Source organism: Platalea leucorodia (genome assembly GCF_965183815.1).
Source record: "Platalea leucorodia genome assembly, chromosome: 3".
Taxonomy (NCBI): Eukaryota; Metazoa; Chordata; class Aves; order Pelecaniformes; family Threskiornithidae; genus Platalea; species Platalea leucorodia.
The window spans coordinates 83,738,905-83,753,085 of NC_138825.1; the positions used below are offsets into that span (position 1 = coordinate 83,738,905).

The window sequence follows — 14,181 nt, forward strand, 5'->3', positions numbered from 1 at the left end:
AACTGTCTTGTCCATAGCTTGATACCTATCAAGAGCAAACAACATGAAACATGTAACTTTCTCCACAATAAACTGCATAAGCTGAGTTAATTAAGTTCTGTATTATTCTAAGCCTTCTGGGCAATCTGTAGCTGAGCTGTGAACCTAACACCTAGTAGCTGTAACCTAGTGCTAGGCATAAAAACAGTATTATCCTCCCGATAGAAGTAAAAAAGAAAGTGTCCAAAACTAAGTATCAAAGTTATATTTTTGGCTTTGAAATTGCATCGAATAATGATGTTAAGTATTTACAGTAAGACATAGTCCTGCTGTAATCAGTTTTCCAGGACCTTGGCATGTGGTCCCTGATAGAAAAGAACAAGGATAGCTGAAGTCACTTTTGCTAGGGACACCAGGCAGTTTAACCGAACCTTATGATTCACTTTAACCAAAAGGCAACCAGTGGAACTGCCATGCACAGGACGCAGGGGGTCACTTACCCAAGAAAATCAAACATCACAATACAGCTTTGCAATACACCTCATCCGCAAGTGAGCTAGAAAGGATTAACAGTGTAAGAGGTGCTAAGATCTTGAGAGCTGTCTACCCCTGGTCTTAACTGAAAATGACAAATGCAATACTGGTTGTTCAAATGAGGGGGGATTTGATGAGAGATGAAAGCCAAGATTCTATAAAGGAATCAAAGCAATTACCAGGAGAAATAGTTGTACTTTCAAATATTTATTACTATTATTTCTTTATTATCTGAAAAGTCCTTTCACTCTTTCATGTTTTTGGTTAATGAAATAACTAAGCTGAAGTATTTGACCACAAAAGAAAAAGAATAATTTCACAAAAGGAGCTGTAAGATAATACTTTAACTAACCATAGGTTTGTGTGCACGAATTTGAAAAATCACCAGATGGTGCTCCTACCAGTTCATGAAACCTGTTTGATAAAGTGATAATAGCTGTTACAGGATGACAAGTTTTTAAACTAACTGAACACAAGGTAAAGTTAGTAAATAAAGGCAGTAATTAAATAGGACTCACATTGATAATGCATTAAAGTAATATTGAGAGCAACCCAAACACATGAAATGACAATATATCTGAAAATACCATGAAGTTCTAGATTTGTAACTAGAATAATATACCGGTATCACCTTTATTAAAGACTGCTGCTATGTTAGCATTTTGTGAGTAAAAGAAAATCTGTTAAATATGCTAAGAAACAAAAAAAAAGTTTAAAGTCTATTTTCAAATCATTATAAATGCAACTTCATATGTGGCTTTCAAGAAAAGGAAACATTTCAACGTTCTTCCAATAGGCAGGCTGTCAGGCTGTGTTAATCTTGGGCTAAGGAGATACCACAGGATGACTTATCCCAAAATTCGCTTTTGGAGAAAGAGCTGAACATAAAACATCTCTTATATAAGGCGTGCCTCACTGATTCTTTCTTTTCAGCTTTGGTAATTTAGAATAATTTTATAACTTCAAGACAACAACTTAATTTCTATTAATACAGAAACAAAATATTATGGGTTAGAAAAAGACACCAGCCAGTTAGGAAAACAGGACTTGGTCACACAAACTTGGTATTAAGCCCTATTAAAGCTGCTGGTTTGCTGTGTGGTCTTTGGAAAGTTATCTTCTCCCAAAATAATTTCCTGCCTATGATGCAATAAAGTAAGGACAGCAATTACTTGCTTTTGTAATGTGTTTTGAGGTCCTCAAACAAAATTCTATCTAAATGCAAAATATTTCTATTACCATAGACTAAAGACATATGATAGAACATAACTACAAACAAGAAAGATCCAAGTCAGCGAAGCATTTCAGTATACATAGGACTCCAACTGTATATTTGTATTTTTGTCGAATTAGGATCACAGTCATCTACTGCAAATTAAACCCAGTGTTCTTGCACAATTCTTCTTTCTTGAAACTATACCGCAGTGCCTGTCAGCCAACTGAAATGATGTTATCAGTTAGATTTTATATACATATATGAGATCAACATAAATGATGTAGATGGCTGGACCTAAATTTGAGGAGGAATGCAAGAGCCTCATCTAAAATGAGGAGCCTCAATATTTCAGTTCAAACTGCTTATTCAGTCCCACGGCACTTATAAGAGCCTGTTTGCAGCACTGAAACTTTTCAAATGGCCAAAGGTTTTCTTATGATCAAAAGCACCTTTTCTTGTAATGATGAGTGACCCAACTACACTGGCCTATTTAGGGGTTATTCCATTCTTCCAAATGAGATTATGTCTCTTGGTAACACAACAGTTAAGAAAAACAAAGCAAAACAAAACAAAAGTCAAAAAGAGCAGGCAACAGTGCCCATGACTCTCTAAACCAGTGGTTAAGACTCTTGCTTAGAAGGAATTGTGAGCTTCAAACCCTGCACCAAGAACTGCTTCTCTATATTAATACCTAAAATATATAGTTCCTGTACTGATTGTACTTCATCCACCTCCCTTCCAATGCACATCTGACACTTGCAAAACACCCCTATGAGGAGGAAGTGTGAGTCATCTAATCACTGAGACTCTGGTCTGGCCTTATTGCTGCCAGCTGTGAAGTAAAGAGACCTTAAACCCCTTTTATGAAGAAAAGATACATCTACTACAACAGGAAGAGAATTGTATCTCTGAATTTCATCATGAAATCTGAAGATTTCATTATTAGAGGATTACTGAAAGCCTACATGCATGGAACACAACCAAATTCTGCTGCTATTCCTTTTGTTAGTTTTTATTTATTTCTATAGCAACATTTCTTTCTTTGTGATGATTAGGGACCATACTAATGGATTAATTCAGCTGGAAATATGATATTATTTATATTTAACTTGAGTTTTACTACAATCTTTTCTTCCATTGAACAATCAATTTTCCCTTAAAAGCAAAATATTTCCAGCAGTAATTACGATAAGGCACTGTCTGCCTAGGCAGACAGGAAGAGAGAGTTGGTATTTTAAATCTGTGGGCTTATTTCAAATTTAAAAAAAAAAAAAAAAAAGCAAGGATGACAGTTTCATTTCAGATTGCAATATCATGCTAAAAAATAAATTTCTTAATTTTGATAACTCTCAAAAACTGCAAGGATCAAATATTGTCATCATGCAATATTAAATATTTCCACCAGATGTCTCCAATATATTATTTTACACAGGAAGTTACATTTGAGTTACTACACTTCAAACTGAATGCAAGTTTAGCAAAACATTAAAGAAATAAGGAGAAGAAAGCTGAAACTAAATATTTATCTGTTTAGACATGGATACCTTAGGACTATCCCTAAGTTGTTGTCAGTCCCACAGTGTTACCTAAAGAAACAGGAATTTTTTGGACTAACATTCTGGCCAAACATGTTAAAAAAAAAAAAAAAAGAAAAAGAAAAAAAAGAAAAAAGAGTTCATGGCTTTCACTTTTAAGAGGCACATCAGGTCTTGTCTTGATACCTACATTTGCAGAGCAATGTAAGGTTGTAATTGGCATGAATGAGTTTTGGATGACTAAGAAATATTTTGTTTGTTTGTTCTTTAAAATCAGAAAGAGTTCACAGACTCAAACTAAAGACGACTCTGTTTTCAGAACTCACTCTGATGTAAGCATACCAGTAATCCAGTTATTTATTAATAGCCTTTGTGGATTACTCCCACTCACTACCTTGAAATGTTCACCCAGATTCTGTCAGCCTGAGTCAGTACATAAGCAATGCTCAATACATATAAATGCAGTGCCAGAAGACAATTTCAAGGACAAAAGGGAAAATTTGACAGTGCTAATTCTCAAACCCACATATCACCGAGTTATGCTTCAAAGGCACCTTAATAAGAGAACTCCTAGAAAATTCTTCTCATTTTTCTATGCTTCAAAGTAGCACTTGGTGTATCTGAGACACAACAGAGTGCAAATTTTGCCCTATAATCACATATATATATGAGCAACTGTACATACATGCACACCCATATTTAACTCAAGAAGCCCACTCATTTATTCAAAGTAGATTATACCTGAAAATGAAAGACTGAAAAGTCTCTAAAGGATCAAGGATAGAAGGCACATGTTATTTACCAGGGAGCTGAGGATACTACTTGGAAGCAAGGTGGGGTGGATTGTTGGCTTACAAAAGACACAAATCCATCCTTTCAGGGTTCTCAACATATTGTACACAGGTTTACTAGACTTTCAATTTTGCTGAAAGATAGGGGAGCATACCTCTATTCACAGCAGACAGGATGGGTCAGACAGAAGTCAATTACAACCCATCTTCTCAAAATTGGCTTTGGAAAATATCTTTTGGATACTTCTATTTAGCAACACAAGTTCTATTTTCAGAATAATCAACCTATAGTCTCAAATGACCAAGATGGTACAAGTGATACAGGTCCACAGCACAGGAAACATTCGATTTTGTATATCAAAACCTTCAACTGAAAGAACAAAAAGCATACCAATGACAAGCCATGTACTGAGATCTTCAGCCAATTCAGTAATAAACCATGGCATCTCTGTCTCTTATTTATATGAAAGAAATCTTTGAATAAGTTATGTTTTCCATAATAGCAGAAACACAGAAATTTCAAGTGCTAATCTCTAAGGCCAATGCTAAAGTATAACGGTTGTGTGGGCTGGTGACAAAAATAGCTCCTTTAAAACAGGTGTAAAAAAAAAATCTTTCCTTATTTCTATTTGAAAAAATTAAGGCCATGTATTCAATCCACAGTATGGAAACAGATGCCTTCAATTTGAACAACCTAACAACTCTTCCAGAATAACGTAGTATGGATTTAAGCTTTCCATTTCAAAATTAACTAATAAACAAATATACATCAATAAATTCAATTGTTCTAGCAATAATTCCAGAAATAGTTTGGTTATCTATAATTTTAGAGCCCAAAGCAAAAATAGGTGGATGTTAAGAAGTTCTGCGCTTACTATCCATGAACTCTGAACTGAGATGAACTCGTATAGCAACCCTGTCCAAGCACACAGCATACAGATATGGCAGATTTTTTTTTTTTTTTTTTTTGCAGGGGGGTAGGGGTAGGGGGGAACAGGGCGGGAAGAGGAGCATCATTCTGCATTTTCTGAAGTAACATAACGTGATACATGACCAGCTATCATAAAGAGTGCTACGATAAAGATGTAGAGTACTATAAGCACTTAAGAAGATGCTTGGAATGCCTCTGTCCAGACAGTAAGAGACTATTTTTCCCCTCAATTATATAATTTGTCAAACACATCAGAGTTTATAAATATTATTAGGAAAACACCAAGGGTATTTTTCCTTTCTTTACATTTATTTCGCATGCAGAATCAACTCACATGAAGTTCTTATGAATAGCCAGGCCACCATAAAAGGGACATACGAATCCTACACGGTTCACTACTTGGTAACAATGCACATCAACAGTGTTTTTATTAGACAATCCCTCTATAGAGAAAAAAATAGCATATCCAAAGTAAGATCTGTTAAATCAAAAGACCTCATACAGGGCAGTACACAAGAAAAATAATTTCTAGTACCTTTGTAAAGGTCATCTTCAGTTTTTATTGCAGTTTGTTTTCATTTGTGTGTCTTAATTTGAAGAGCTGTACAGTACCTGTCCAGTATATGCAAAGTCCAGGGCTTGTTTTAAACCAAGGCTTGTGACACCATGCAAATTCACCTCATCAGCTTCGCTTTCAACCATGCAGAGACTGAACATTGCCTACGGAAAGAAAAGAAATGTTATTAACTGTTAAAAACAACTCCCAGTGAAAACCCAGGAAGAACAGGATTGATTTTTCCACCTTCACTAGCCTTTGTTTTTCCTTAGATAAGAATTCTAAATAGCAACAGACTTGCGAGTTAGAATGAAATCTATACCAACTTTTCAATACTAACCCCATAGCAATCAATCTTGCAACTGAGTCCTTTTAGCAATAAAGAAATACAAAAAACTTATTCTGGAAAAACTGAAACAAATCCCTTTTGTCCATGTATATATTCTTCCTAATTAAGTAATTCAGGTGCAATCAATGGAAACAGTCAGACAATAAGGTATCATTCAATAAAAAAAAAAAAAAAAAAAAAAAAGATAAAGAACTGGACTCTGGGAAAAAAAAAAATCTACACAAGCACCACTAGAAATTATACTTACGTACAGTATCATTATATATAGGAAGGAACAATAAGCCATACACAGTTACATGTATGAGAAGAAGGCACAGTTAATACACCATCTTTTATAAACAATCCTTTCCAAATAAGCACCTCAGACTGGAATGTGAACAGTGAATTAATCAAGTCACTGAATGAGGAGCAAGGATGGAGATGCAGTCCCCTAACCTTACAACCTCCCCTTACTTGTTATTGCCCCAGTTTCTCAGATCATAAAACCTGAACTGAACACAAGCAAGGTGCTATGGAACTTCCCTGAAAATAATATTGAGGTGAGCAATTGTCCCTTTCATCCAGTCTTACTTTCCAGACCATCAGTCTTCAGTGCCTTCCTGGCCTGAAGCAACCCTGCTCAGACTTTGGATCCTTGTAGGAATCTTTTTCTTCCCATCCCTGTTAAACTTAAGGACTCCTAGTCTTTGCCCCTCATTCTTCTCTCCCAGACTGCACTCCCGCTGCAGTATCCTTACTTACCACTCCTTCCCTCCTTTTATCAGTCCTATTCTCCAGTCCAATACTTTTCCAGAAAAGCAACCTTTATCTTTGTCACTCTCCCACACATTTTTTAACAAAATATACCACTCACAGGCTTTAGACAGTAAACTGTGAACAAATAAACTGAACAGTTCTACCATCTGTCATTGCTAAAGAGAGTCTACACTTATCTCTAGTAGGTTTTGTGCCAAACTCCTGATGCCTCTATAGAGGCTACCAAACTTCACCTTAGAGGACTCCAGTAAAGAACCACTTCTTACAAATATACCCTCTGCTACTTCTGTCCCTACTTTGGCTGATACCTGCAGAAGCTGAGGCAGTCAACAAGAATGCTGGTTTTCATATGTGCCACCTCTCCACTAAGCACTGCTGAGTTTAAAGGAAAAAATAAGCCATACCCCCTCTAAGAGTTTAGAACATAGCATTCACCTAGACCCAGGTGGCTTCTTTCAAAAACTGAGTGTTTCCTGCAAATAAGTAATTTCTTCTGAAAGTGTTAGCATTTTCATCATTAAAACGCCATTCTGTCATAATCTGACAGAAATCTGTTGCCTGGAAATTATCCAGTATAAGCAAGAGTGACATTTATCACATGATCACTCCTGTATTCTTGCAATTTCTATTTCAATAAAGCGATATCAGGGCTTCTTCCAAACTGGCAACAGAAAAGAAGCATCAAAAAGTTTAAAAGGTTTATCAAACAAAGGTGGTAAGACACAGCCATGAAATATACCTAGATAGAAAAAAAAATTTCTAACAAGTTCAGACACTTTTCTAATTCCATTTAAAATGTAATCAGAGTTGGACATTTCATTGTCATTTAGATGTATCAAATGAGTTCTAACAGTTATTGTGAGGCTTCAGGGCTTGCCAGGAGCTGCAAGATACCCATCAGCCACCTGCTCCTGGCAAAACCAGACCTGCAGTTTGTGTCTGGAAGAGACAAGCTTCTCTTCTCAGAAACTCACTTCTAAATGAACTTTTTGGCTAATATTACCTTCCCCACATCAATTCCTGAATAAAGAGAGTAAAGTCTCAAAGCAGCACCTGTCTACATAGCTCTTACAGGGGTAGTTTTGCACACGTTCTGTACACTCAGTTCCATCACAGAGTGCCTGCAGAAAGGCTGGAAATGCTCAGTGATACCTGATCCTGCATGCTCTGTATTCTCTGTGCTACAGCAACTATCTGTACACTACCCACCTGTACACAGGAACCATCAAAAAACAGTGTGGCTACTAATAAAGTTTCTATTCTGATCAAGGGCTGGATGTCCCACACAATGGGTTAAGCTTACGCATACAAAGAAACACTTAACTGAATCTCATTTGTAGACCATGAAGCATTTACCTTTAGGAGACTATTCTATTGTATCACAGAGATTCCAACAAGGTCCTTACACAGGGTTTATTACTACACCTACCTTAGTAAACCCAGCAGGATCAGGCCACTAACTCAGTCGCTGTCCGTAATTATCCACAGCGTTTAATGAACACAGCCTCCTGCACAGCTTTGACCCACTGCCAACTAGCACTTTCCCAGGCAATGCCCAGACTATGGTTCAGGGATAACTCAAGCCATGGCTGTTCCAAATAGACAGCACGGATAAAGCCAACCTGTTTGCAGAGGGGAGAAGGTTTAGCCATATGGACACAAGCCATGCTGTGCCAGTTGCTTTTAGGGCCAGAAAACAAGTCCTTATGCATCTTATTTACTAGTACAGGTGTAGGCTAACAGTGCAATGGGCTATCAGAACTGTAGCTGCCAGTAAGCCACAGGACTATGGCTTTGCGTGCCATCTGCTACATGGAGTTCATTTTCTCTCATACTATCCTCTGAGCATTCTGTGAAAGTTTTTGATACTGAGTATGAACTACATGTGTTTTTCAGGGGGTAAGGCCAAAGAATGTAATTGAAAGATAAGGTCCTCAGACAGTTCACATTCAGCTGAACTGGATTAGCCTCCAGGAAAGTAGTGTCCCACACAGATGAACCTAGTACTGCTCAGTGATCCACACTGCCTTCACCAGCAGGCAAATTTCCTTCTCAGCCTGATTAAGTTTTAATCCAGCACGAAAAAAATCTGTTCAATCATGGGCAGAAATTGAGTTCAAACTCAGTCTTTAATTCACACTGCTGTACTTGAATATTATAGTTTTAACTGTAGAAACATATGGATCATTAAATTCTGGCCTGAGACTTCACCAACACCTGGAGAATGAGTTACAGTTGGGCTGTCAAACTCTGATTTCAGATGCATCTCTGAAAATGCTCTGAGGTTTTGTGAGCTTAAATAGGTCCATCAGTCATGCTTTTAATGCAAGGCTAGTAGCCTACTTTATTTTTCCCTGGGGTACATTAAAAACAACGCAATAAGATAAACATCTTAGGTGGATGTACAAGTGACAGACAAGAAAAGCAATGAAATAGAAAATATTTGGACAAGTGCACAATTGAAAGTCAAACGTACCAGAAAAGTTACCAAATTTGGCTAAGCAGGAAATGTTAATTATTTTTAGTTACTAATGACCTTCAGCAATGCTAATATTTCAGACTTTATCTTAAAATACTTCTACTTGGACAAAAAATCTTCTTTGAAAACACCTCATTTTTCCTCCAAGACCTTCATGACAGTAGGCAGTACAAGTTGTGAACACGTTAAAAAAGATTCCTTTTATAATAAAACCCACTGGTGAGAGGACCCATTTTTTCTTCCAGTTCCTTTAAATATCCAGGTCTTGTTCTGCCATCCAATCAGTCAATGAGCCAACATTGTGGGAAATAAAGTGATTGTTTAAATTCCACTGTTTTAGTCAAGATTTTAATTAAGTAAACCAATTCCCCAAAAGAAAAATAAACACAATCCACTTGCCTTTCTGTGACAACTGTTCCAAAATCCAGGGATCAACATTCTGTCACAAACGGATGTATTCCATTTGTGGAATTCCACCTGAGCTCACACTTGTTTAAGAAGCTACAAATTAGGATGGCCTCATATTTGTGGGGCAGGCAGACACTATTAGCTGTAACAAGAGGAGGAACGGAGGAATCAACCCTCCATTCTTCTTCTAATCTTGGCCTGAAACAGAGCTAGAGAACTATTCCCAAAGGAAAAAGAAAACAAAGCACAGAATCCTTGGATAAAAATAATCAAACCATAAAACAACTCTCAGACTCTTGAAAATTTGACTTCATAGTAACGTGGCAAGTTGGTGGGCGTCTAATACACTGCACACTTGAATGCAGTTTCGCTACTTTGCCCTCAGCAGCCAAAGGCACCTTTCTAAAATGGTTTCTTCTACAAACATAGAACACAAAAAACAACAGGAGCTCAAAACTGAATGGCACACAACAACAGGGTGACTAGGCTCACATGTAATCAGATCTGATGTAATCAGGTAGAATAGTCTGAGTAAAAGATGCTCAGCACAGTCACTGGGTTTAACTTTCTATGCTCAGCTTTTGCTGCTGCTTAGCTTTCAAAAGCAAAATGCAAGATGGCTGTAAAACACCAATTAGAATAATGTATTACTGTTAAAATAAGTAAAAATGAGACAAAAAAATGTCTAGATACATTGATTTTATCACTCAGGCAGCACTGCAGTAACATGTACACACTCCTTCACAACATACAACTACAAGAACAGACACTGGGGTCTCAGAAACACAACATGATTTTCAAAATCCCCAAAATACAAATTGCTCACTGTCACAGTGGTGAGGTACAAAATTGCTCCTTGCCTTTGAGTCATTTTCTTACTTACTCAGATGATCCATATCCATGAGAGTAATGAGCTTGTCCTCATTTGTACATATCAATCTTACAGCTGTCAGGCATAGCAAGCAGTAAATCATCACAAAACAACTTAACCAAGTTGTACGATATTTTACACAAGTAAACTCTTTCAGTGAATTCCATGCAACTTAGTGGCCTTTTAAAGGCAAGAAACAGAATCATAAAACATACACAGCCTCAGGAGACAGGTAAGTGAATATAAAAAGAACAAATGGTTATGCTGCTAGAAAAAATACAGTGACCAAAATTATAAATAACTTAATGCTATGACCTGGGGAAACAAGCTAGATTTCTTATTATTGAGCTTTTATAAGGTTTCTGCTGGGAGTTAAAAAAAAAAAAAAAAAAAAAAAAAAAAATTGAACACTGAGGTAACCCCTGGATTCTAATTTAAATCTGTATAAAACCTGTTTAAGAGATGTTTAAAGGAAATTAATGAAGTCATTAAATAACCAATAATATCATACATTGGGTAAATACTGGATAGAAGGGAAACTGGTAAAATACCTGGAAACTTGAGAGAAAAGGAGAGGAAATTGTCATCAGGGCCTGTAATAACAGTATCTCAAGTTAGGTATCTGTATAACAAAAGTAAGTGAAAGTGTTTTCTGGGTCATCAATAGATAGAAATAGGCATGTTTAGACACCAATTTATAAAACTTAGTGGGATGAAATATCTTTTCTACTCCATAACTGCAGAGGAAGCCTAAACACTTAGCTTAGCCTGGATGCCTAAAATAGATTAAAACTTTAATTCTAAGAGTAATGGGTTGAGTGAAATGAACTGAAGAATGAAAGATGAAGAGATAAGAGGTGTGACCGAGGTGTGACCAGGTGGACGATCTGCTCAGCTTGGTGGCAGAGCTACAAGAGGAAGTAGAAAGGTTAAGGAGCATCAGGGAGTCCGAGAAAGAGAGAGATTGGTGGAACCATGCTCTGCCCTGCCTGAGACAGAAACAGGAACAGCCACCAGAAAAAAAAAAACAAAAACAAAACCAAAAAAACACCAAGATAAGGGGATCCTGTATACTCCCCTCGCCAGGCTGAAGTCAGTAGCCTAAAGGAAAGCAGTGAATGGAGGCAAGTCCATGCTCGGGGTAGCAGGCAAACCCCTTCCTTGCCCACCTCGCCTTCCCAGGTGCCTCTATACAACAGGTATGAGGCTCTGGATGCGGAAGGGCAGTCAATAGATGGTGTGGATGATGGTCCATCTACACCAGAGGTGTCGCCAAGGTCAGAAAGGCCTACCTCCCCGTGTCATGACCACCTCCACAACGAAGAAAAGATGGGTTATAGCTGTAGGCCACTCCCTTCTGAGGGGAACAGGGGGTCCAGTATGCTGGACAGACCCTCCTCTTAGGGAAGTCTGCTGCCTCCCGGGAGCCCGGGTTAAGGACATCACTAGGAAACTTCCTAGCCTGGTATGGCCCTCGGACTATTACCCATTACTGCCCTTCCATGTGGGTGGTAACGAAGCTGCAACGCGTAGTCCAAGGGCGATCAAAAGAGACTTCAGGGCCTTGGGACAGTTGGTACGGGAGTCTGGAGCACAGGTTATTTTTTCCTCTCTCCTTCCAGTTGCAGGCGGAGACATTAGAAGAAACAGACAGGCCCAGTCTAATAATACATGGTTCCGTGGCTGGTTTCACTGCCACAATTTGGGGTTTTTCGATAATGGGATGGCCTACACGGCACCAGGCTTGCTGGTGTCAGATGGAACTCACCCTTCTCAAAAGGGGAAGAGGGTCTTTGCTCACAAGCCAGTAGGGCTCATTGAGAGAGCTTTCAACTAGACTTGAAGGGGGAGGGGGATAATATCAGGCTTGCCCGTGACAAGCTGTGGGATGACACGCCAAAGTTAGAGGGACAGGGAGCTAGCAAGGGCCCTCAGCCTGTTGCTCTGAGACGTACTGGCTACACTGCAGCACACTTGAAGTCTTACAGAGATGAGCGAGGGGCTCCTGAGGTAATAGGAGCCAACAGGGGAGCACCAGTGAAATACCTCAAAGGAATTAAGGAGTGTTCCTCTAAGAAGGTGACATGGCTGACAGCCCAGCTGAAGTGCCTCTACACCAATGCATGCAGCATGGGCAACAAACAGGAGGAGCTGTAATCCATTGTGCTGCTAGAAAGCTACAACCTAGTTGCCATTACTGAAATTGATGGGACAAATCCCATGACTGGAGTGCGGCTATCGATGGCTACAGACTGGTTGGAAAGGACAGGCGAGGAAGGAGGGGCAAAGGCATTGCCCTCTACATCAAGAAATGGATAGTGTGAAGAGCTGTCTCTGAAGAACAGCCACGAGCAGGTTGAAAGCTTATGGGTAAGAACCAGAGACCAAGGCAACAAAGGGAACCTTGTGGTTGGTGCCTACTACAGGCCACTTGATCAAGGGGACCTATTGATGAAGCCTTCTTAGTCCAGCTACAGGAGGCATTGCGCTCGCAGGCTCTCATCCTGCTGGGGGACTTCAGCCACCCCGACATCTGCTGGGAAAGTAGCACAGCAAGCTGTACCAATCCAGGAGACTCCTGGAATCCATTGAGGATAACTTCTTAAGCCAGGTTAGAGACAGCCTTACCAGAGGGGATGCAATACTGGACCACCAACACAAGTGAGCTAATCAGTGATGCCAAGATTGGAGGCAGCCTAGGCTGCAGTGATCACGCACTGGTGGAGTTCACAGTCCTGAGGGATATGGGTCAGGCAAAGAGCAAAGGCAGGACCCTGAATTTTAGGAAAGCAAAATTCCAGCTCTTCAAGGAGTTAGTCAATAGGACCCTCTGGGAAACTGCCCTCAGGGACAAGGGAGCAGAACAGAGCTGGTAGATCTTTAAGGACGCTTTCCATAGAGCGCAAGAGCTCTCAGTCTCTATGTGTAAGAAATCAGGAAAGGAAGGCAAGAGACTGGCATGGCTAAGTTGAGACCTGCTGGTCAAACTAAGGGCAAGAAGGAGATGCACAGGCAGTGGAAGCAAGGACAGGTATCCTGGGAAGAGTATAGGGCCACTGCCTGGTTGTGTACGGATAGGATCAGGAAGACCAAAGCGCAGCTGGAGCTGAACTTGGCAAGGGATGCAAAGAATAATAAGAAGGGCTTCTACTGGCATGTCAGCCAGAAAAGGAAGCTCAAAAGAAAGCAAGACTGGCAAACTGGTAACAATGGTCAAGGAGAAGGCTGAGGTACACAACAACTTCTTTGCCTCAGTCTTCACTGGCACCACTGGCAACTGGTGGATGGACCACAAGACAGGGACTGGGAGAGCAAAGTCCTTCCCACTCTAAGAGAAGATCAGGTTCATGACCACCTGAGGACCTGAACATACATAAGTCTATGGGACCTGACAAGATGCATCCCAGAGGCCTGAGGGAATTGGCTGATGTAGTTGCCAAGCCACTCTCCATGATATTTGCAAAGTCATGGCAGTCAGGTGAAGTCCCTGGGGACTGCAAAAAGGGAAACATTGCACCCATTTTTAAAAAGGGTAAAAAGGAGGACTCTGGGAACTACCAACCTGTTAGCCTCCCCCCTGTGCCTGGGAAGATCATGGAATAGATCCTCCTGGAAGCTATGCTGAGGCACATGGTGGACAGGGAGGTGATGCGAGACAGCCAGCACGGCTTCACCAAGGGCAAGTCCTGCCTGACCAACCTAACGGCCTTCTATGATGGAGAGATTACATCAGTGGACAAGAGTGGCAATGTCATCTATCTGGACCTCTGTAAAGC

General features: G+C 39.7%; 1 protein-coding gene across 1 annotated transcript in view; it reads right to left on the reverse strand.

Moving 5' to 3' along the window:
- The window catches only part of KLHL32 (kelch like family member 32), a gene marked incomplete at both ends in the record, with an annotated part of 101,840 nt that overhangs the window by 67,109 nt on the left and 20,550 nt on the right, over positions 1-14,181 (reverse strand). Inside the window, one exon of the mRNA XM_082305657.1 lies at positions 5,599-5,706. Coding sequence (XP_082161783.1) covers positions 5,599-5,706 — 108 coding nt within the window. The remainder of the gene's footprint in view (positions 1-5,598; positions 5,707-14,181) is intronic.